Here is a 25,081-nt window from a genome sequence, read left to right as displayed (position 1 = left end):
AACTCGATTCTTGCGCACATCGATACTTGTTTTTACAATTTTTTTCATTGCGTACTCAGTACTTGCGACATTAGAAAATTTTTACGTCGCCACTTTTGTTTTGTAGTTATCTTTTGCTTTTTATCTTTTGCTTTTTTTACGTTTGAGAATAAAACATAATACATAAAGAAGTTTGCTACGTGATCTGAATCTGGTCCAGGTAAAATAAAAGCTCTTAAGATTTCTGTGTTTCTAAAAATGGAAAAGGCGTTGTTCAATTGGTTTGCGGATCAAAGTGCCTAAAACATACCAATTACCAGCGATTTGCTAAACGAGAATACCCAGTTTTTACATGCCAAAATTCGGGAAAAGCCTGGAGGCTTCCACGCTAGCAATGGTTGGGTTGTAAACTTTAAAAAGAGGCATTGAATACGAAGGCTAAAAATTTGCGGAGAAAAATCACGTATTAGTGATTCCATCAACTCAATCAAATAATAGTGATTCCATCAACTCATTTTCGGACAAATTTAACAAAAAAAATATAGGCTTAAGTTTGGCAAAACAGCAGATATACAATCCCGATGAGTCTGGCTTATTTTGGAGGCTCTTACGCGAAAAACCTCTTGTGCACCCAAAACAAAACTGGGCTCCGGGGCATAATATCAGTATGGAGATGTCACTTGCTTGTACAAATGCTGCTGGAAAGTAAAAACAATGGTTATTGGAAAATCGGCGAATTCGCGTTTATTCAAAAAATTTACTGTCATGCCTGCAGTCTGCAAAGGAAATAAAAGTGCTTGGACACCCTTTGCTTCCCTTAAAGAATGGTTTCACAGAACTTTTTTTCCAGAAGTATGTTTATTTTTTGTCAAAACAAAGAATCCTGTTTGAATCAAAAATTGCTTAAGTAAACAGGAAAAAGAGGTGGGGTAGTAATGGGGCATCCCATCGAAGACAAGTTAAAGATCGACGATGGCTAAACATCAGTAAAGTACTTTTCTCGAAACTGTACGGCTCTAATACAGCTCATGGCTCAAAACGTTATAAGGCTTACTAAATTGAACTACAAAAAAATCCCTCTAAAGTCAAATTATTCCTTATGGAGAAACTATCGTTGAGTCACGGCAAAATATCGACCTGAAAAATGTAATATGCTTTTTAGCTAGTGCATGGGATGCTCTTACAGCAACTTTAACTCAGTCATCGTTTCAAAAACTGTTAAAAAAAATGTTGTTATATTGAGTATGCATTCATCATATTCGCTGCATCGAAGTTTCACTGCATATGTATGTAACATGCGCAAAAAGTATTAAAATGTACTTAATTTTCCATTAGCCATTGATACGCACTATTACCTCGGTTAACCTGCCCATAATCTACTTTGCCAAATGCTCTATTCAATGTTTTAACAGAACCAACTCAAAAATCAATTTGCAAAGCCATATTCTTAATACCAATGTTTGCTTTTAAAGCGCTTTTAGCCACATTTAATTTTATTAAATAGCCCAGCTAACGCCATTTAAACCACTCAATTGCACGCAACTAACGATAGTAATTATGCGTTCACATTACTAACAATTACCTACAATTACGCCATTGACGCCTTTGGCTCTGACTCGCGTTATACTCGCATGCAGGAAGAAAAGCCGACTATGTGGAGCAGCCTGGGGTGGGTGTGGTTAAATGGTTTCATTGACCGACCATTGGGACTATAATATTAAGTAGTGAAATTGCTCTAAAAGCAAACCAGCACATAGACATACACACACACACACACCACAAGTATTTATAAAAGCAAACGATTTTTTTGCGTAAAAGCCAACAATGTTAAAACGAGAAAGTAATTTTTATTGTTGTTTTTGCTGCCAACATTCTTTTTTCTCGCTACCATTTTCACAAGCATGTTGGTAAGCGCTGTTGTCTGGCCTATATATACGATATACACACATTCATACACAATTGCATACAAACTTATTCGCAATCATGAATGAATCTGTGAATAGGTTGGAAATTGTTTTTGCAAATTCTGTAACCCATACGCTTAAGGGCTAAGGCAAATTTGTATATGTAGTATGTAGATAGTCTGCCACAAAAATTAAAAAAGGAGAATAAAGCAATTCGGAGCTAGCCATGTTAACACACTGCACGAGTGTGTGTGATGTTTCATGGGTGAGTAGTGAACGAATATGTGCTGTCTGTGTAGCTGGTCGGTTGTAGCGAAAAGCCACTGGCGAATTTGTACACCATTTCGAAAATGAATTGGTCGAGTTTTCATACTATTTTTTTTTGTTTTAGGAGTACTTCCCATCCGAGCGCAAAAAGTAAATGCGCTGTCTACACATAGTTGAGATAGGAGGAGAGAGTTTTTATCGTAAAAACAGAAGATGTAAATTAACCACAGCAAGGATCCTGAGATGCAGATTAACCGGAAAAAGAACCAAAAAGTTTGGAGAGTTGCAGAAGGATTTACAACATAGGTGTTTTTCTCCATAAATGAAGTCTGCGACCTAGTGGAAGGTGCACAGTGAGTGCTTAAATTGTGGAGAGAACAACTTCATTTCTAAGAGATTACAAATAAGCGGAGAGTGTACCACAGATTTAACGGTCTAATAGCAAAATATGGCGTATTAAAATTTGCTTGCTATAGAACAACTAAAAACCGACAAACCTGTACGAGCTAATCCCCTTCTGTCTGCGCTATTCAACTGGGGCGGCGAGGAGTTTTAGACGGGTAATACTGCAACCTTCATCCCTTACTGCGGAATTAGTATTACCAATATACGAGGGGTGCTTTTATATTTCGGGATTTGGCAACCCTGGTGTTGCAATCTGGCAACTGACAGCTGTATCGCAAAGTTTGACATTTTTTGGCTTTTACGTACTCAGAACGTTTTGAAATACCAGCGCTATTTGTGTTGTTTACAGTAACTTAAAGATTCATCTCGGTCCAAAAATGGAATTAAATCGTGAACATTTTCGAGTGATTATTTTTTACAACTTTCGACGTGGATTACGAGTATCTCAGCAACATTGCGTGGATGAACTTAATTAATTTTTTGGCGATGAAGCTCCATCAAGGACCAGTGTTTATCGATGGTATGATGAATTCAATCGTGGTCGTAGTTCACTCCAAGACGAATTTCGTGAAGGTCGTCCAAAATCAGTTGTTGTTCCGAAAACCATTGATGCTGTGCGCGAACTGATATTGCAAGATCGTCATGTGACCTATCGTGAGATTGAGACAATCTTAGGCATTAGTGGGACCAGCATACATTCAATATTGCATAAACATTTGAATGTCAAAAAAATTTGTTCGCGTTGGATCCCACACAATTTGTCAATCGCTCAAAAAAAGGCTCGTGTCCATTGTTCGAAGGAAATGCTCAAAAAATACGATCGCGGGGCTTCGAAACACGTCTATGATATTGTGACAGGTGATGAATCATGAATTTACGCGTATGAGCCCGAAAGTAAACAGCAGTCGACTGTATGGGTGTTTCAAGATGAGCCAAATCCAACAAAAGTTGTTCGCGCACGAAGCACTTCCAAGCAAATGGTCGCCTGTTTTTTCGGAAAAACTGGACATGTCGCAACCAAAGTAAATTCTGAGTGGTACACAACCATTTGTTTGCCAGTTCTCTTCCAAGAAATTAGGAAAACTAATCGCCAAAGACGGATCACTGAAGAGTGAAGCCAGGACAATGCGAGCTCTCACACATCGGCTCAAACAACTGCATTTTTGAGCACCCAAAACATCGAATTAATGGGTCATCCGCCGTATAGTCCTGACTTGGCACCGAATGACTTCTTTTTATTCCCGTACGTAAAAAACAAACTGAGAGGTCAACGTTTTTCGACACCTGAAGAAGCGGTTGCGGCATTCAGAATGCATGTTTTGGAGGTACCTCATTCAGAGTGGCAAAAGTGCTTCGACGATTGGTTCAAACGCATGCAAAAGTGTATAAATCTTCATGGAGAATATTTTGAAAAACAATAAAGTGATTTTCGAAGATTAAAATCTGTTTTTGTTCTCTAATCCCGACATATAAAAGGCACCCCTCGTAGAATAGAAGGTTATGTAGAGCAAATTGTTGATTGTGACCTCGTCAAAGTGGGTGTATACTGGTAAATCTATCATTATGCCATGCCCTGGTATGGATGAAAGCGCTTCACTTATTAATGTACGCCTTGCGGTATTGATCGTCGTAGATGAGCCTGATAAGGTCTCAATACTAGCCCGAAGTGTACCTTATTCTCGATAAAACGTCTTCCTTCCCCATCACCGATAAGCCAATTTTCTGACGATGGTGCACCTTCTTTTTTAATTCGATCCCTTTGACCTTTAAAATTAATCACCAATCTCAGATATGCAATATTGGAATTAGCAGAGCTCATCCGTAAAAATCATATCTCATTCGTCCAAATCGTGTATTTGTAATTATTTAAAATTGTGAGCTTTAAAGTAGTAATTTTAGTAAATTTGAATATAGTAGGCATTTGAAAACTTAAAACACCTCTATCTCAACTCAAGAATGGGAAATTTGGCCGCTTGACCATAAGGAATTCAGCTACCAAAGATCTTGAATCTTCTATGAGAAGGGAGAAGTTCTATCACAGTCTACTCTTATTCTGCCTTATAAAGGGTTTTCCAATAACAGCTGTTATGAATGAATGGATTGCGCTATCGAGAGATGATTAACGATTTCTTATGGCTGGAATTGGATGGTATTGAATGAATGATATACATTAAAAGATTAGGTTGAAGTTGGACAGAATTCTTTTTAGATAAGTGTTAATGTTCTCAACACCATTTTATCACACAGACAAATGATACTTTTCATACACTCACTGACCTAAACTTTACAAAACTAAAATATAGATATTCACAATATAAAATAAAGTTGCAAAATGAGAATCATCGTAAGTTGCCGAATTATAGTAAATACACTGATGTACACGTAAAACACCATGCACTATATTTTCTCCACCTAAAGCTTCGGTGCTTTTATTGATAGGCGATTGAATGTTGTACAGTTAGTGCTATTATGATCCCGAATGGTTAATGCCATTAACACCAGACACCTCGATATGTACGCTGCAATTCATGTGCCTGTGTGTAAACCTATTTATATGGCTTTTTATGTACACATACTCTTCTGTGCAGCGCAGATTTATAACAGGTGGCGCTAAAGTAATCCTCCTATCAGAAAATGCTATAAATTTTGCGATTGGCCCCTAATGTCAGTTCTGTTTTGACATTTGTGTAGTAAACACATGCGAAATACACGTTAATAAACAATGTTACGCTACACTGCACCAGAACGCGGAATATTGCTGACAATTATTTGACCAATAATCGGTCGGTGACTTTGGCACAACGTGAATTTCGAATTGGCCGTCCAACGCCTACTGGTGAAACACTGCGCCGTTTAGCCGCTCGCCTCGAAGAGACTGGCACAACACGAGATGCTGCCAGGTGTGGCAGACCCCGGATTAGCCGTTCTGCAGAGAATATTGCTGCTGTAGCCGAGGATGTCATGGAAGCGCCGTCGACATCGACCAGACGACGTGCCACGCAAATGGGTATCAGTCGACAGTCTTTACAGCGAATTTTGGTACAAGATTTGAAGATGTTTCCGTACAAAGTCCAGACGGTGCATCAGCTGTTAGCTTCTGACCGCCAATCGCGTCTAACATACGCTCAAGCCATCCTTAATCACCACCAAGAGGAAGATGATTTTTCATCAAAAATAATCATGAGTGATGAGGCCCATTTCCATCTTAGCGGGTACGTAAGAGCCATTACACCCGCTCAAAGTCACTGTATGGTGTGCTGTTTTCGCTGGAGGAGTCATCGGACCTTTTTTCTTCGAAGACGTCGCGGGCCAAACGATTATTGTGAATGGTGAGCGCTACAGAGCAATGATCAACGAGTTCTTTTTGCCGCAACTTGATGAATTGGGATTGGAAAACATTTGGCTCCAACAGGACGGTGCAACGGCACACACTGCACGTGCCACAACCGATATGCTGAAGGATGCATTTCCCGGGTGCCTAATCTCCTGTTTTGGCGATTTGCACTGGCCAGCAAGATCGCCTGATTTGACCACTCCAGACTTCTTTTTGTGGGGCTTTTTGAAGTCGCGGGTTTATGTCAACAAGCCTCAGACTCCTGCAGCTCTCAAAGACAATATCCGTCAAGAATGTGAGAACATATCGCCGGAAGTTTTGGCCAAAGTGATGGAAAATGCCATAAAAAGGGCTCAAATGGTAATCAACTGTGGGGGCGGCCATTTACATGATATCATATTCTCGACTTGATGTATTGTAAAAAAAATTAAAAGACCAAATAAAAATAATCCACAAGAAGAATCAAAGTTTTTCTTTTTTTTTTTAAATTACAGTCAAAAGACATCGCAAGGTTACTTTTGCGCCACCTGTTACTAAGAGCACCAAAGCGACACAGTTTAGAACGTGCGAAAAGAAATACAATTAGAACTTTGGCATTTTTTTCAGGACTGAGGTCTGTTAGTCAAAGACTGGAAAAATATATTTGAAAATATCAGAGCTTCAAGAACAAAAATCAGGCAACAGTTTTAGAAAAGAGAAAGGAAGGATACAGACAGATGAATAACAATTTATAGAAGGTCACGCTTCAGCATTTTGCCTGGAATCATATTTTGGCCATGCTATACACACACACACATAGGCATATATATATATATATTGTATTTGTCGGCCAGTTTTGGTTTTACTCACCTTCCGTATCGCTGTTGTCCGACACAGGCGGCTCACTTGAAATATATTGACGTCCACTCAATAAATTGCTTTCCACAATGGGACGTTTATCTTCGAGTTGACGTCGAAAGGCTTTATGATCATCCTGCAAGTAAAGGTAAGTGATAAGAAATTATTCAATTAATTGTTAGTGTAAACATTTTATGTGTGTCAAGCAAATTTTAACAGTTAAGTGCTAAGAAGTGTATATAAACTACACTTACATTTTACGTATTTGCAGAAAAGTATTAGGCTCTTGTCTGCTACAATAAATTCCTTTGGAAAATATAAAGCAACACAAAATTATTATTTCAGCCTAAACGTTTAAGCATTTGAAATAATTTTTGGTCGAGTACATTCAAATTGCACGTTTTCAAATCAAGTAAATAAGAGAATTTTTAATAAAAAAAATCATCAAAAATTATGATTAATGAGATAACGCAATATCATGCAACTTCCTTCTGGGCGCATACGATGCAACAAGCATTTAGAGCCATTATTAATATCGTGCAGGAAAAAAAGTGTTAAAATACATACGAAACATAACTCAACGAAATACGTTACAGTTTTACACATACTACTGTGGGCAAAAAGTAAGGTGAATTCATTTGTCAAACTTCGCAGGATTAAAATTTCGCTCTAGTTTTTTTTTTCATGAGTTGGCAGTACTGTTAATAACATCTGGGCCAACTTTCATGTGAATGTCATTATCAGTAATATATTTACGCTTGTGTTTACCAAACAACCAAGAGTGAATTTTTCGATTTTTACAATGTCTGATTTGATTGAGCAGAGAAGTGCCATCAAATTTAGTTTGCGGAATGAAATTTCGGCTGCGGAAACGTTTAGCATGTTGCAGAAAGCATTTGGTGATTCGACCATGTCGCAGAAAAATGTTTATAAGTGGTACAAAAACTTCAAAGAGGGTCGAGAACGTGTTGATGACTTGGAGCGCTCCGGTCGACCATCGACGTCAACAGATGACCAACACGTCAATAAAGTGAAGGAGTTAGTACTCAAAAATAGTCGGTTGACTGTTAAAGACCTTACTGATATTATCGGAATATCAGAAGGATCTGTGAAAACCATTTTGAAAGACCATTTGGGCCTACGAAAAGTCAAATCTCGTTTGGTACCGAAAACTCTCAATTTCTTGGAAAAAAGTCGTCGCGTTGATGTGTGTGAAACAATGCTTTCAGACTATCAGGACAAGCTCAAATGCATCATTACGAGAGATGAGACTTGGATTTATGCTAACGACCCTGAAACAACCGACCAATCAAGCGAATACTCGTATCGTGCTAAAGGCGAGGCCAGACCGAAAAGAGCACGTCAAGGGTCATGATGACAGTTTTTTTTTTCGATTTTCGTGGTGTGGTGCACTATGAATTCCTTCCACTTGGCCAAACTGTTAATAAGTAATATTATTTGAGCATTATGCGTCGTTTACGTGAAACAATTCGTTTAAAAAGACCAGAATTATGGGCCAACAACTCTTGGTTTTTGCATCACGATAATACACCGTCTCACACTGCACTCGTTCTTCGTGACCATTTCGCCAAAAATTCCACGCATATCGTTCCGCAACCACCGTATTCGCCTGATTAGGCTTCGTGAGACTTCTGGTTATTCCAAAAACTCAAGAGACCACTCCGGGGAACGCGTTTCGAGTCGATTGATGAGATAAAAGCTGAATCGAAGAAGGTGCTGACGGCTATACCGGAAATGGACTATTTGGCATGTTTCGGGGATTGGAAAAATCGTTGGCATAAGTGTATTTCATCGAGAGGGGATTATTTTGAGGGGATGAAATTGATTTACAAGAATAAATAAAGATTTTTCATTTTACAACCAAATTCACCTTACTTTTTGCCCACAGTATATTTCTTTGATCTCTAAAGTTTTATATTTTGTTTAAGTTATTCCAAGCCGCAAATCTTTGTTTATAAATTTTGACATGTTAGGGACCAGTCACAAAAGCAAATTAACCGTTCTTGTTTTTTTTTGCTTTGCTGTTACGAGTACTATCTGTTGAATGTTCCTTGCTTATAACATAACTTTTTACAAATTGTTTTACAAGCCCTAGTTTTATGTGTAGCGGGGGTAAAATTATACGATCCCTTGATACTAGAAGAGGGTTTATCACGCTCTGTTGATTGGGAACTAGCGCTTCCCGAGTAGGCCAATCTTTTTTAATACAAAGTTGTGTTTTAGCTCTACTGTCCCACAAGCAAAGAAAACAGGGATACATTGTGTAGGCACTTTGCTGGCCTAGAAGGAAGTTTACCATTTCTTAATCGACACTTATGCGCTAGTTGTGTTCCACATAACAAATTTAATTTTATCTAAAACCAGGGTAACAGTTGTATATTCTTCTTTTTTTAGTAGAATGTGCAATAGGCAACGACCCAAATTTATTCCCATTGTGCAAGAGAACGCACAATGAATAAATGCCACTCATTAAAAACGTAATTTTGTAATCCCATTAAACCAGGTATATCTTTACAAAATACAAAATCATGTTCTTCAGCAAAATATTTCAGAATATTTTGTTCTGTTGTGCGGTAATAAGAAATTTTAGTTTCCTTTGTTACTAAGTTTCTTTCTTTTAGACTAGAAGCCAAAAGTTCAGAAGCAGACCTTGATAGACCCAAATCTCTGATAAGCTCGTTTAAATAATATTGGTTGAATGATATTGGCGTTCCCCAGGTCACATTCAAAGTCATTATCGCTACAGTCAGTATTCGCATTTGAATGCATAGGCTCCTGCTGTGATGGACCAGCTTGAGGTTCAACTGATACTTAAGGCTTAAAACGCGTCTATATGCCGATATTCTCACTGCCCGATTAATGGCAGTCATGTTAACCAAACATAAATAACAATCGTCGTGGGTGTTCACGGGTTTCTTCCAGAACATAGCAGTTTCGCACCTAAATCTATTCCTTTTCTTATTTGTCCCCAAACGTAGAAACTCAACGCATATATTGCATGCCTTTTGAGGAATCCAAGGTTTAATTTTCATCTCCATGGGGTGACCAAAATAACTTCTGTAAGCCTCAATTACGAACCGTGTCACATTTAATCGGTATTCTCTAAACATATCTCCGCAAATGAAACAAAATTAATTCGAATCATTTACACAAATTCGTCTTGACGATGCCATGTCAAATTATAATATTATAATAAAACCAATTTTTTTTATAATTTTTCAGCAAACGAGGAATAAAAAACAATGAATTATTAACAAAATCTATATCTCGTAAACAAGAGCTGTCAGAAATTAATTGGGGGTATATTTAGGATCACCGACGTTAAATTAGTGAACATTAAGTGATAATCATCAGACAAAATTTTCAATTTTGTTGGCCAGTGTAATCAACTGCGGGCAACGGAGGTAAAGAAAATAACTTGAACAGATCTCTCAAAAGGCCTTGCAATGCAGGCGTTCAGAAAATGATGATCCTGAGTGATAGTTTGAGAAAAGTCTTACATGAGAAAAAGGTTATTCAAATTGATTTATATATAGCCACTGAGAAATTACACTGTGGTACAAAAAAAAAAGTTGCAAAAAAACTTTGGATCGGATATGGTGAGGGTTGTAGCTTATGAAAAACTGAAAATAATGGTATAGTTGAAATTTCCAATACACCCCCAAAATCTCATTTTATGGCCATAAAACCGTTTTTCAGTAGGTTGATATGAACAATCACTCCTAACTTCGCCAATTTCCATCCGATTTCGAATTTGCTTTTTTAGTTCGAAAGAACAAAAACAAGCCTTTTTGACAGTGTGTTAACATTTTTTCTGAAATGACAACTGACGAGACTGTAGACGGAAGTATTTGGAATTTTTTTATTTTTTCTCCATTTTTTCGACTTTGACATAATTTTTACGATATTATCCGATATTGAGGGTTTTTTTTAGTACACTACTGTTATAGTAAATTTAATTTTGCGTCAAATGAGCTATATTTGACTGTAATTGAATTAAAATTAATAGAGTTGTGTGGGTTTTAAGATTTTTTCTTTTTTTACTACGAGATTTGGTATGCGTTTCGAAGCATGAAAATAATAACAAGTGCCATTATAAACGCATAATATTTATTGGAGTATTGCGCAGTGCAGCACTGTACGGTATGGTACGGTGCAGTACACAACGGCACTGGTTCCAAACTTAAAAATGCATTGGAAACGGCCCTTTGGAGTTTAGTATGGTACGGTACATTTGTCATTTCTTCATCAGTTTTGAATACTTCTCTGTAAGAAATTCGATCATCATCATTCATCTGAAGTCGTCATCAACTAAATTCCATTGTTTAAATCGAGAAGCGAGCGTTTCAGATTGTCTTCCCGATAGAAGTATGTAAATCAGGAGAAAGATCCTGAAAATCTGAATTTGATACAATGTCTCGTTCTGAAAACTTAGAACCAGACGGAAAGTACTCTTCATCATCAGGTTTATTGTTATCAGTTTGATCATCATCAGCAATGAGTTGAACTTCCTTCAGTTCATGACCTGCAGTTGAGTCAATCATATCGTCCAAGACTACGGGGTTCTTAACAGTTGCAACATCAGCATACTTTATGTGCTTTCGAGTTTTATAATGATGACCGTTTACGTCCGTTTTACAAAAATAACAATCATCTGGTTTATGATAAGGCTGATGATGCCATATCATCGGAGAATATTGAGAAATTTGACTTTTCTGGCAACGTTTTGATTTATATCTTTTGAATTTCAATGAAACAAACAATAAAACTTTGACGTTTTAATAAGGTTAAATTATAATAACAAACTTCTTTTGTTAATCAATGTACAGTGTGAACTTTGGCACACTTGGGAGCTTTTCCATATTTCTATTGAAAAAAATGTGCTATAATATGTCAGATATTTTCGTAAGTTCTAACCAGTTCTGTTGTATGCAGTACAGTGTACTCTTATGTATTCATATATACTCCAATAAATATTACGTATCTATAATAACGCATCAAAACACGTCCTTATTCCCATTTAGCGTAAGCTATACCAACATTGCAAATTAGTAAAAAAAAAAACAAAAAATCTTAAAACTCGCACAACTCTACTAATTTTAATTCAATTACAGTCAAATATAGCTCATTTGACGCAAAATTAAATTTACTATAACAGTAGAGTACTAAAAAAAATCCTCAATATCGGATAATATCGTAAAAATTATGTCAAAGTCGAAAAAATAGAGAAAAAATAAAAAAATTCCAAATACTTCCGTCTACAGTCTCGTCAGTTGTCATTTCAGAAAAAATGTTAACACACTGTCAAAAAGGCTTGTTTTTGTTCTTTCGAACTAAAAAAGCAAATTCGAAATCGGATGGAAATTGGCGAAGTTAGGAGTGATTGTTCATATCAACCTACTGAAAAACGGTTTTATGGCCATAAAATGAGATTTTGGGGGTGTATTGGAAATTTCAACTATACCATTATTTTCAGTTTTTCATAAGCTACAACCCTCACCATGTCCGATCCAAAGTTTTTTTGCAACTTTTTTTTTTGTACCACAGTGTTATTGAAGATATCTAAGATCCAGAATGTATGGTGCTGAGAAAAGTTACTAATCTTAGTTGACGAGCAGAAAAAAGCCTCTTGATTTCAAAGATGTCACTTGGAATGGGGAAAGAGCGGAGATCCCCAATAAGCCCATACTACATTTCAACTCGTGTTTTCATGACCTCGTAATTGAATTGAGTGTAAAAAAAACCGGCCGGGAAATCAGTTTTGAATCCAAGTGCTTTCAAAAAGATATTCGCTGATACAATAGTAAAGACTCTTGAAGCCCTTCTACTCCCACTCTTTACAACATCTGACCCCAGCCTCACATCAGCATGGCTTCCGAAGAGTGCATAGCAACACCACGGTACTCACCGTCATTAATTAACACCCAGGTAAACCGCGGGCTCAACCAAAACCGCGGGCTCAACCAAAACCGCCCCTGCGAGAGAAATGTCCTAGTAGCGTTGGACTTAAACAGCCTTTTGACACAGTCAGCCACTCCACGCTACTACATATTTTACTGTCGACACTCCCGCCATGGCTGAAGAGGTGGACCGCGAACTACCTGAGTGGTCGTCATTCGTCGTTGTTGCTTGGAAACCAAATATAAAAACAGAGGAAAATAAAGCAAGGAGTTCTGCAGTGTCCTTTCACCCTTGCTTTTTAACTTCTATATCTCGAAACTCCCCCCGCCACCAGAAGGAGTCTCCCTGGTCTCCTACGCCGACGACTGCACGATAATGGCGTCGGGCAATGACATTGATGGTCTGTGCTTCAAGGTAAACAACTACCTCACCTGTCTTTATCGCTTCTTCACTGCGAGGAACTTATAACTTTCCCCCACTAAATCCACGGGGATCCTCTTCACCACCTGGACGATCGAGGTCAAACTGCAACTTAAGGTAGAAGTCGACGACACATCAATTCCAACTGTTAATAACCCCAAAATCTAAGGCGTTACCTTCGACAGTTTGCTCTCCTTCTCTGCGCATGCAACCGCTGTTGCCACTAAATTCCAAAATCGCTACATGGTCTTCAAATCGCTTGCCGGCAGCACTTGGGGTAAAGACAAAGAAATGTTGCTACTGACATTTAAGGCAATAAGTCGGCCTTAAATGCTGCGTCTGTTTTCTGTTAGGGTGTTACCGCAGGTCTCATCCATGCAGACACCTCCTTGAACCTTAGCCACCTCCCAGGCATGTCAAGAGGCACTTCCTCAATTACACGGACAAGATCCAGAACAAAACGACCAACAGTTACTGGATCGGACAGTGTACTGACAGACAATCAACGACATTCGTCGGGAGATGCTTACCACTTTCTTAAGCTCCCGATATTCCGGTAGGGTGATAAATTTTACGCCACCTTATCCAAATTTGGTAGAAAGAGTTTAGTACTTTATTAAAAGGTTCAAAATAATTTTGCACCACCTCAGCACACTATTTTTAGGGCTAATTATTTGGATTAAAATTCAAACCATAACAAGTATATTTAAAAGCGAGAATTTTAGCAGTCTATGAAATTTTTTTGTAAACTTCTGTAGATCGAATTACAGAAATTCTTTAGTTCGATTACTCTCAGTAAGAATTAAGGAAAGAGTAAAGAGTTAACCAAATCTTGGAAAAAACCCATGAAAGGGGAATCAACACACACCATCTTTTCGTCGACTTCAAAGCTGCATTCCACAGTACAAAAAGAAGTTACCTATATGCCGCGATGTCTGAACTTGGTACCCGCGTAAAACTAATACGGCTATGAAAGATGACGTTGCACAATACCAGCAGCGCCATCAGAATTGGGAAGGACCTCTCCGAGCCGTTTGATACCAAACGAGGTTTCAAACAGGGTGACTCGCTGTCGTGCGACTTCTTTAACCTGATGTTGGAGAGGATCGTACGAGCCGCAGAACTTAATCGCTCAGGCACAATTTTATAAGAGCGTACAATTGTAGGCGTATGCCGATGATATCGACATCATCGGCCTCAACAACCGCGCTGTTAGATCTGCCTTTTCCAAACTGGATAAAGAGGCAAAGCGAATGGGTCTGGTGGTGAACGAGGACAAAACGAAGTACCTCCTGTCATCAAACAAACAGTCGGCGCACTCGCGTATCGGCACCAGGTCACTGCTGACAGTTATGATTTCGAGGTTGTAAAAGACTTCGTATATTAAGGAACCAGCATTAAGACCGATAATAATGACAGCCTTGAAATCCAACGTAGAATCTCTCTTGCCAACAAGTGCTACTTTGGACTAAGTAGGCAATTGAGTAGTAAAGTCCTCTCTCGACGAACAAAACTAACACTCTACAAGCCTCTCATCATGCCCGTTCTAACGTATGGCGCAGATGCGTCGACGATGATAACATCCAATGAAGCGACGCTTGGAGTGTTTGAGAGAAAGATTCCGCGTAAGATTTTTGGACCTTTGCACGTTGGCAACGGCGAATATCGCAGGCGATGGAACGATGAGCTGTATCAGCTTTACGACGACATACTATATACATAGCGCAGCGAATAAAGATCCAGCGGCTACGTTGGCTGGGTCATGTCGTCCGAATGGATACAAACGCTCCGGCTCTAAAAGTATTCGATGCGGTACCAGCTGGTGGTAGTAGAGGAAGAGGAAGGCCTCCTCTGCGTTGGAAAGATCAGGTGGAGAAGGACTTGACTTCACTTGGTGTGTCCAATTGGCGCCGGTTAGCACCAGAAAGAAACGACTGGCGCGCTTTGTTGAACTCGGCCAAAATGGCGTAAGCGGTTATCGCACCAATTAAGAAGAAGAAAGAATTAACGAAAGAAAATGGCGAACTGACATTTACTATTGTTTAAACAGCTCAAATTACACTTTTCCATTTCGTAGACTTTTTCAATCTGCAATTTTCTCGAAAATTTCTCTACCAACAGGTTTTATGTCCCAAAAACTCACAAAAACACTTGAAAGCACTTGAATCTGTGTACTAATGCATTCAACTCCATTACATTGTATTTTCGTCCGTAATTGCTTAATGACCCTTGTCCACGTTGTAACATACACACATACATACATGCACACATGTGGTTGACTGTGTGCGAATGCATGTGTAACGGTTGAGCGCTTAACACTATCCCAAACGCTCACTAAGTGGCCTAACATGAGTAAGGGAAAGTTTTTGCACACCGCAAAGAAAATCACTTAAGGGTTTGGCGTGATTGTATACATAACTATTAACCATAAACGAAAACAAATGAACAATAAAAGAAAAGAAACAACACAAAAGCAACAGCTATTCAAAATAGCAAGCGTTCGAGTACGGAAAGCAACACAAATGAAACTAAAAGTCAGTGCAGTTAGACACTTCAGTTGCTTGTTCGCCCAGTTCCCTGCACAGTGGTGATATAAAACTTAGCTAAGTCCCACGCCAACCCACACTACTACACCAGAGTATTGCTAGTATATGGCCGAAACTTTTTGGAACTGCTGGACATATTTATATACGACGCTTTGCGGACTGTAAAGTGATATGAAATGCTGGCCACATGGACAGTGAAGTGGGGCAGCAAGCGTCAAAAAAAGGGCAGTCCCCGCAGCCAATTGAATCGCTGTTTTAAGCGCTTGCAGGCAATAGTTGTAAAGTTTTGGTTTGTTGGTAGCACACAGCCAGTCAAAATAATAATCCTGTGAGGCGGGATCATAGCCGTGAGCTATTTTTCGGTCATCAGTTTTTGAAAAGCCATTGGGCTGGGTTGCAGTACCAGTTTTTAGGCGCATTACTTGCCCTATGATGTTTACGGTAATTCGCGGCACTTTTCATGTTTTTCTATTGTTAAGAGTTTGCTTTTTCAAACATCCATTCGTGGCTTGTATGTATTTTCTCAGCCTTGTTAGACAACCACCAAATTTGTCACTTCAGCTGCCTGCTCAAGGAGCGTCCCTCCATTCAGATTGTTTTTATTTATTTTAGCGGAAAAAAATAAGTAAATGGTGGGCATGGAAGAAGACTTAGCAATACTGCCATTGTTTACCACATAAATATATTAAATCAAAATTTCTTTAATGTATTGTATATCCCTTTTCCTCTTTCCTTTCTGACCAAATCTTTTTTTTTCTCGTTTTTTGACTCATTTTCATTTTTACGATTTTTATGCTTTAGTTGCTAAACGCAGTTTATCGCCACCGTAAACCTGACTAATGCTTTTGGTTGCAGATCTTCTTTTAATAAGTGGTGTTAAAGCATATTCAGCGAAACAAAGAATTAATGAAAGTTTTTGGAAAACAACTAAAAATAAAAAAAACATTATGGTACTACTTACAAATTTGCTAGAGTGGCGAAGAATTCATTTATACAATTTTTAACTCTTAAGAACGTTTAGTTAAATATCAGGTCAAAGATTTGATGAAAGATATGCGATATACACACCCTCTGGAACTCCCCTGGGGGGTTCTCCATACAATCATTTCAAAATATCACCATTTTTGGCCTTTACATGAGAAAAGAAACTAAAAAGTTCGACCCAAATTGGGGGACATCAGAATTCGTTTTAGAGGTATGGTTCCTTCGGCAAAGTTTCTTATTTTGAACCCTAGAATATGATTTTCACAGAGCAATGGGCGATTCTTTTGCCTCCCCACAAATCGAACCGGCCTAGAGTATATGCATACTATTCATTCATGACACCTTTTATAATTTGGCAAAGCAAATCGTGCCCAAAAGACCTTGCGAAATTCTTTAACACTAAAACCTGAAGACAAACTCGCTCCTCTTAAAAGAGTCTAAGACTGAAAAAGTCACTTTTTTGTATAGATGCCCTCTGTGCTGGTTATTTTGCCAACGGCTTTTCACGGGTTTGCCACGGCTTCAAGATTTCGCAACACGCAGTAAGGGATGGCGCATAAATCGGATCAGAGTCTATAGCGATGACCAGATACATCTTTCTTCAGTTATCTTCTTCAGAAATTATCCTGCAATATATGACCATGCAAAATTTGCTTATAAAAGGGACAAGCTTGAACCTGTGTATCCACCAGGACAGACGCTTTGGTGTTCGAGTTAGGAATTGGCTCATGAATTTAGGTAAGTCTTGATCTGCGGCTAATCCTACATGATCAGAGTCAATTCTCCATCCAACTTTTCAGTCAAGTGGATCCGAGGCTTCATGTAGATAATACGCAGGCATCGTTGGCATAGTCCCAACGCCTACAAGCCAACTATGTGGCTGCTGAAGGAACATATCTGGAGGTAAGCGAAATTTCTTATCAAGCTTAGAAGGAATGAGATGCAGTTGCTGGTTATCTTGACAACAGAGCGCAATCCATTGGACCAAAATATGGCTGCCATAAATGACATCGTCAACTCAGTACCTGTTCATGGGTTGAAAATAAAGAGCAAGGACGGCGAATCGATCAATTGCAGCATCCTTCCCTAGACAATCTTTTCCTATTCATAAAGAATCTAGGGAGGTTTGAAGAGCAGAGAACCATGTAATATACCATTTTCTCCCAATTTTCTCTGTAAATACTTCCTGTTTTTCGTTTTTGGTCTTAAGTGCAATAAGCACCTAATTCTGCTTAACCCTTTATTAATCGTCGTCGGATTACTCAAATCCTAGTCCCTTTCTATTACTGATTAGCTTAGGTAGAGATTGAGGCAAGAGCTTACGGAGAGGAGAGTGGAAGAGCTGAAACAATAGTAGAGGGATGCGTGAGTTGTTAGCTCTATACTTGATATTTGTTTAAACCTGACGAAAATTGGAGATATGAAGTGACCTTTTTATTATTGTTGCTAAATAGGTTCTTGAATAAAAGTATATATTATTTTACCTTCATCTACATCTTTTGTCGAAAATGACGCATGACCTAAAATCATTTCAAATTTTGAAGGGAACCGCTGGTTTGAAAATAATAAACTTCCTTGACTTTATTGCAAGCCTTTTATTTAAGAAATGTAAATTACGCTTGGACGCATACAAATATTTTCGGGCGATTTTATTTAAAATGTTAAATTAGATAGATACCCTCCCTTTGGACGCAAAAAACATAGGGTTTTTTGGCAGGAAATTACTTTAGGTTGGCTTTGTGTAAGCCGCGAATTTATTTATAGTAGACCGGTTAGTGCAATATGGCAGAAATCCACTCCTGGGTTTGCCATTGCCTGCCAAAGGATGGTCGCTATTAGAAAACCCGTTTTTTATCAGTTGGTTTATCGTGCCCGTAGTTTCGCACCTGCATACTTCAGAGTGGTAGTCGCGCACCATCCTATTCGGCTACGGCGGTCGCAATATGCCACTCTAATGAAATAAGAAATGAATAGTGGATTTTACAATAAAGAATTCCATATTTACTGGTGAGAAAAAATTAAGCACATGCGTCCTAAATACTTCTAGTGATGCCATGGACGCAAGCGGTCAAATCCAGTTCTTGATCGGCTGTTCAATATATTATCATACGAGCGAAATTTTTTGTTTATTTTATTTATTTTTCAATACCAAAATTTTAGTTTGAAATATTTAGACAGATTATAAAAATTCTTTGATTAATATCAAGACATAATTAAATTTTTAAAGCACATAAATATTTGAGTGTTCAGCAACACATCAAAAGGTCATTTCAAGCAATTAAAAGAAAACCGAAGATGACACTAGGTCTTCCACTAGATGTCTAACCATCTAGAAAATGTTTGAGAGTAAAGTGCGAAAGTTATCACCTGAAAGGAGGTCACATCTTAGTTAGTGACACGGACGCGCTCATGTACACATACAACGATAACGTGCTTAGCGTATGAAATACATAAGTATGTAGTAAAATTTCCTAGGAGGGGTACTCATGATGAGCACTAAACCTATTGTGAGAGCTGCAGTGAAAGAAGCATAGGATAAGGGAATGCTAAATATAATGGATTTGAAGCTCACAAAGCAAATGACGATGTAATGAAAAAAATATAGGCCAAAACAAGGGAATCCAGGTTATAGGGAAATAATGTCAGGAGATAGTAACTCTGGGCAAATCCCACAACGGATCTTAATTTCTTCATACTTGTCAACTCTTTCAATTAAAGGCTACAATTTATGCCAAACAAAGGAAAAATATTAATATAAACATGGAGTGAGGAACGAGACAATGAAAAAAACAGTGGACTAAAATAAGGATATACGAGCTATAGGAACACCTTAATGATCTCAGCTATGACAAAATTCAACCATACATATCCTTCATAGTATACTTGACAATCCTTTCATTTGCCATACACACCTACACAAACTCACAACTGTGGTTTAAAAATATTTCCTTAGTCGACCATCTGCCTCTTCTAGTCGAAATAGCAGCAATCTTACTTCACCCAACCCTCTTCTTCCATTCTTCCGCTCACATGCCACTTGGCACGCTGTCAAAATCTCAAAATTGTCCTAACCTCAAAAATGAACCCACTTCATACGCCATTAAATCTCAACTTATGAGCGACCTCAACGTATTTAAGGCGGGTAGAGCTTACTTGTTGGAGTAAAATGAAAAGGTGGTAAGCAATGGAACAATGAAAATATGTGGACGGAGGGGGCCGTGAAAAAGCTTAGCATTAGTGGCAGTATGAAGTACAATGTGTGAAGCAGTCAGTCAGGTGCATCAAGCTACATAATAGGGGAACACTCCAGTGATGATGGGTATGTTGAAAAGGTTGGCGCGCGTTTTAGGTGTATATTTGAATGTGTGGCTGTGTGCCCGTGTGTAAGTGGCTGAAATAAGCACTGTGTGCAGTAACGGCTTGGTGTGCGACCTGCACGGTTGGGTAGTGTCGTTGGCAGGAAACGTCATGCGTTTCGTTCCGTTCCTACAGAAAGAAAACAGCCGTAAATTATATTTCAGATATTTCCACGCAATTACTTGCGAAGGCACAGAAAGTGCTACCACGCAATATTATTTTTTGTGGAATACCTGCTTATTTACATATTATAGTCCACATATATTAGATGCCTTGCCGAAATAGTGAAGAACAGCCAGTGGGAAGATGCAGCCTTCCAAAACTAAGGCAAACATTTTACTTAGATATACTCGTACATTTTTATATAAATAGTGGTAAAGAAAATATGAGAAAAGCTTTTAGAAGTATCCCGACGCCAGTCCCACTTAAAGATTAATGTTTTCATGTTAAAAGATGAAAAAAAAACCGATAAAGTAAACAGTCTTTTAATATGTAGACGCCCCTACATGTTGTTTTAAACAAAATATGCAAAGCTTTGGATTCTTTCAGGTTGCACTATTTATATTAAAACTACAGCTCTTAGCTTTTATATGCGAAAAATGGCATCATTTAATTATCCACCATAAGTACGTCTACGGGTAAAATCCGACAAACAGTCGGTTCATGGATGCCTAATTGTTGAAAATGGCGAGATGTAGAAGTTGCAGGTTGTTCATCAATACTTTGCCCTACACACGACGTCTCATCATATCGGCCTATATCCCTCCTACCCATTTTGTCAAAGCTATTAGAAAAACTACTTGCCAAACGCCTTAACAATATTATTGAGCAGAGGAATCTGATATCAGCGCATCAATTTGACTTTCGCCCAAAACATTCGACAATCGATCAAGTTCACAGGCTAACTCAAGTTATAGAAAATGCCTTCGAAAAGAAAAAAGTGTGCACGGCTGTCTTCCTAGATGTATCCAAGGCTTTCGATAAGGTATGTCACGATGGCCTGTTCAACAAAATAAAAGAGCTATTACCAATTCAATATTATAACATTTTAAAATCCTATCTATCCGATCGTTTCTTTCGAATTAAATATGACGACACGTATTCTGACCTGAAAGAAATTAAAGCTGGTGTTCCACAGGGTAACGTTCTGGGGCCCATCCTTTATCTATCAATCAGAACTGTGTCATAGCAACGTTTGCAGACGACACCGCTATCTTGTCCGTTGGAAATACACAAATTGAGTCAACTGCAAATCGTCAAAAACATTTAAACAGAATCTATGAGTGGACAGTTACTTGGTGTATAAAACTAAATGAAATCAAATCCGTCCATATTGATATCACGTACAATAAAATAAGATATCTTCCACTATATACCTATAAATGGAGTGCAAGTCCCGTATCATAACACGGCTAAATACCTAGGTATGACTCTTGACACCAAACTGAGATGGAGTTCTCACATAAAGAAGAAAAGAGAAGAACTCGATATCAAATTCAAAAACATGTATTGGCTTATGGGTAAAAATCCGCATTATCCATGTACAATAAAGAACTTCTCTACAAGCAAATACTAAAACCAATTTCGACGTATGGGATACAACTATGGGGTTGCTCAAGCTCCAGCAACATACTTCAAATCCAAAGGTTCCAGAATAAAATTTTGCGATGCACTTTAACGCGCCCAGGTATGTACGCATCAGCGATCTCGGCATAGAACCAGTTGCCGTCGAAATTAAAAAAAATGCCCTATCTCATATAAATAGGCTATCTCATCATCTCAACAGCGAAGCCTCAGCCCTCACCGACCAACATAAATGATTTGAACGGCGGAAACGCAAAAAGCCGCACCACCTCGTGCAGTAAACAACTTCTTTGCAAGTTTTGTGTAAAGTACCATCATATTAATTGTATCATACAAAAACCGAAGAAAATTGTTCGTTAGCTTATTTTTGTTAACTAGTTACAATAAAAATAAATACAAAAACAAAAAAAACAAAAAAAATACTTTGCCCTACAGCAGCAATTTTCTGAATCGAACGGCCAGTTTTGGGTCTGCCAGTCAGTCACTTTTCTATCCTCGACAGAACCAATTTATTCAAACTCTTTTTTCATTTGTTACGACCATTAGTAAATAAAGAGCGTCATAATGCTTATTTCCACAAAAAAATCACGAATTTTGCAATATCTTGTTCCTACCGTTTTTGACTATTTTCATAGTAAGTAGCAGCAATTTGAACACGTTGTTCTACCATGTAAAATTGTGTAACTGCCTACTTGACAAATGTTAAAGTTGATAAGAACGAAAGTACGGTGTGGGAATTATTTACTACTGATATCTAGGCGTCATTTTTGAAAGCCTCTTTATTTACTAATGGTCCTAATGCATTGCGCAACAAAAACCAAAAAAATTCTACGCACACGGAAAATCAATATATTCGTGAAAATAGGGCACAATAATAGTAAAACTCCCTATTGTCGGTAAATCTTATATTGAAGAATTACCGTATTTGACCTCCGGTTTCAGAATCATATAGGTTTTTTTTATGTGTTGCGCTAAAAGAATCATCCAATTTTATTTTTGAAAAGCTTTTTAATTAAATAAAAATGACTTTGAGTGATGCAAATCTTTATTTGACCTTAACGCTCTCAATTTCTTGTTTGTCTTTATATTACAGCTGTCAACTTCGCAAGTGTCAAATACGATTAACGAACGACGCCATTTGTAGAAATTATAAATGTTCCGATAGGGTGCCATCTTGTGTTTAGAGAGGTGCGTTGCAATACATTTTTTGGCTTATATGGGGACGTATTCAAATTTGTATTCTAAATTAATTAAGCTAGAAGGACGTAATTAGATAATCGAGTAGTGTACATATTAGACTTTAAAATGCATTGTTTTCAGAAATAACTATCAAGATTTTTGCAACGATATTTAAAGTTGAAGTACTGAAAGGAAATGTTCAATACCTACTCACAGTGTGTTCCTCGTCACCAGAATGATCTAGATTTATATTGGATCAAATACTTTCCCTATATTTCTTATAACAACATTCACATTTAGCAAACATTGAACTTGGCAATATACGAAGAAGTTTTCGACTAGATCTAATAAGATAATGCCAGCTAGAATAATATAACTCTGCAGAATGAGCTAACAGCGCCGTTACAACTAATTATGTTTTTGAGTGTGGAGCAAAAATAAAGGATTAAGCGAAATATTCGAACGGTGCCAATTTGGAGACATAAGTTGAGAAACGATAATATCCCAACTTGATTGCATAAATGCCCATATCTTAGCACAGCGAAGGCATTTTCCAAATAATTACCGGGGAAAGTGGTCAAAGTTAGGCTGATTCTTACTATATGGAGTCCAAATTAACCCGCTTAGGTGCTCCACTACTAAATAGAGATTTCCAGCTTTGTTTACTTTGGAAGATCATTCGCCCCTCTCCGATACACTAAAAATATTATAACCTACCGCCTCCCTTGGACAAATACTTGTTTATATCGGGTGATTTTTAAGCTGCGTGAGAACTATCGATATTGATAACTATGGTTTGGCAGCTGAAAACGGTAAACTATGTTGATATTTGTGTTATCATGAGTCGTTTAACGCCAGAACAATGCTTCTAAAGGTAACGTTTTTTTACTCGTATTTTTATGCGAGTTCATAAAAATCGAAAAATCGAAAATCTATCGCAAACCGAATTATAGAAACACGATGGTTAGGCGAAAAGTTGGCAATGTTCTAGTAGTAGATGACTTCTAGTTGACTACAATTACAACACATTCAACTAATTTCGTCAATCGATTAACAGAATATTTAGGAACGAATAGTAAGGACCTAGCCGATGTATTAGCAAGATTAAAAAGAAGCAAATGCAATCTTTGCAATGCTTAAAATCGTATGGTACTCCAAACCTTACCAAAAAACTAAAATCCGCACTTATAACTCAAATGTTAAATCTGTTTTATTGGACGGCTGCGAGTCCTGACCAATATCACAGGAAATAGCATCTAAACTGCAAACTTTTCTAAATCGATCTATAATAAAACAAGCATGGTTGACAGAAATCTGGATTAAATCATTGATATACACAGACAATGCAATCAGATCATTGACTGTGTCACTTGGCGCCTCATAATCGGCGCTTAAGCAAACAACAATAATAATAAGCATACGGGGGATACGGTACACTAGACAGGGCTAGTTTACTGGGGCATATTACGTTCTGGATACTGTAGCAGGTTAAACTCCTACTTATCCAGAATCCACCCCGACATACTAAACATATGTCCGGCATGTGAAGGCACCCCGCACGACACTAACCACCTTTTCACATGCCCATCAAACACACTCATCTAACACCTCTCTCCCTCTGGACCCAACCCGTCGAAACAGCTAGTTTCCTGGGCCTACCATTAGATAAGCTAGACGAAGACGGTCGGTGATTACACTACACTGACAGAGCGAAGATACTGCTACAACAACAACAATAATAAACATACTTGTAGTAGATTAAAACGTTCCGTTTGAGGTGTTTGGCTTCTAATTTGAAGAGGCTGTCTTGACGTTTTCTTACAAATGGAGTAATTTCAAGTTTGAAGCCGGATGCCACAGATGGTTTTTTCAGAGGCATAAATGCACTCGTTGGTTTACCCTTTTCTGCAGAGGGCCAACGGTTATTACAAAAACGCATTCCCCTTAGTTGATATGTTTTGCATTAGACGCTCGCAAAACTTAAGTTCCAAATCACTGTCAGTTAGAAATTTATATATTAGGGCAGGTCGATTTAAAAATCGCTCATTACTCTGTGAAAGTCGCATTCTAGGTATCAAAATAAGAAACTTTGCCAAAGGAACCATACCTCTAAAACGAATTCTGATGTCCCCCAATTTGGGTCGAACGAAAAATCCCGCATTGACCCATTTAGAGTGCTCCAATCGAGTCCAAATGTATGACCGACCCCTATTATATATACTTCAAACTTACTCCGAAAATTCCAAAAAAAAAAAGAATCAAAGCTCAAATTTTGGAAAAGCTTTTATTACGAGTACAACAGCTTAAGTGACATTTTCGAGTTTGGTGGAACTAATTGAAACAAGTAACCAGCGATGAACGGT

At 38.1% G+C, this 25,081-nt stretch overlaps 1 protein-coding gene across 1 annotated transcript in view; it reads right to left on the bottom strand.

The window, feature by feature from the left end:
* The window catches only part of LOC129235353 (dystrophin-like), a 247,757-nt gene that overhangs the window by 15,589 nt on the left and 207,087 nt on the right, over positions 1-25,081 (bottom strand). The window contains exon 5 of the mRNA XM_054869161.1: positions 6,739-6,862. Within this exon, the coding sequence (XP_054725136.1) occupies positions 6,739-6,862 (124 nt within the window). The remainder of the gene's footprint in view (positions 1-6,738; positions 6,863-25,081) is intronic.

Source organism: Anastrepha obliqua, chromosome 1 (assembly GCF_027943255.1).
Source record: "Anastrepha obliqua isolate idAnaObli1 chromosome 1, idAnaObli1_1.0, whole genome shotgun sequence".
Taxonomy (NCBI): domain Eukaryota; kingdom Metazoa; phylum Arthropoda; class Insecta; order Diptera; family Tephritidae; genus Anastrepha; species Anastrepha obliqua.
Note: the sequence above shows the minus strand (reverse complement) of the source record. Positions and strands in the feature narration are given on the sequence as shown.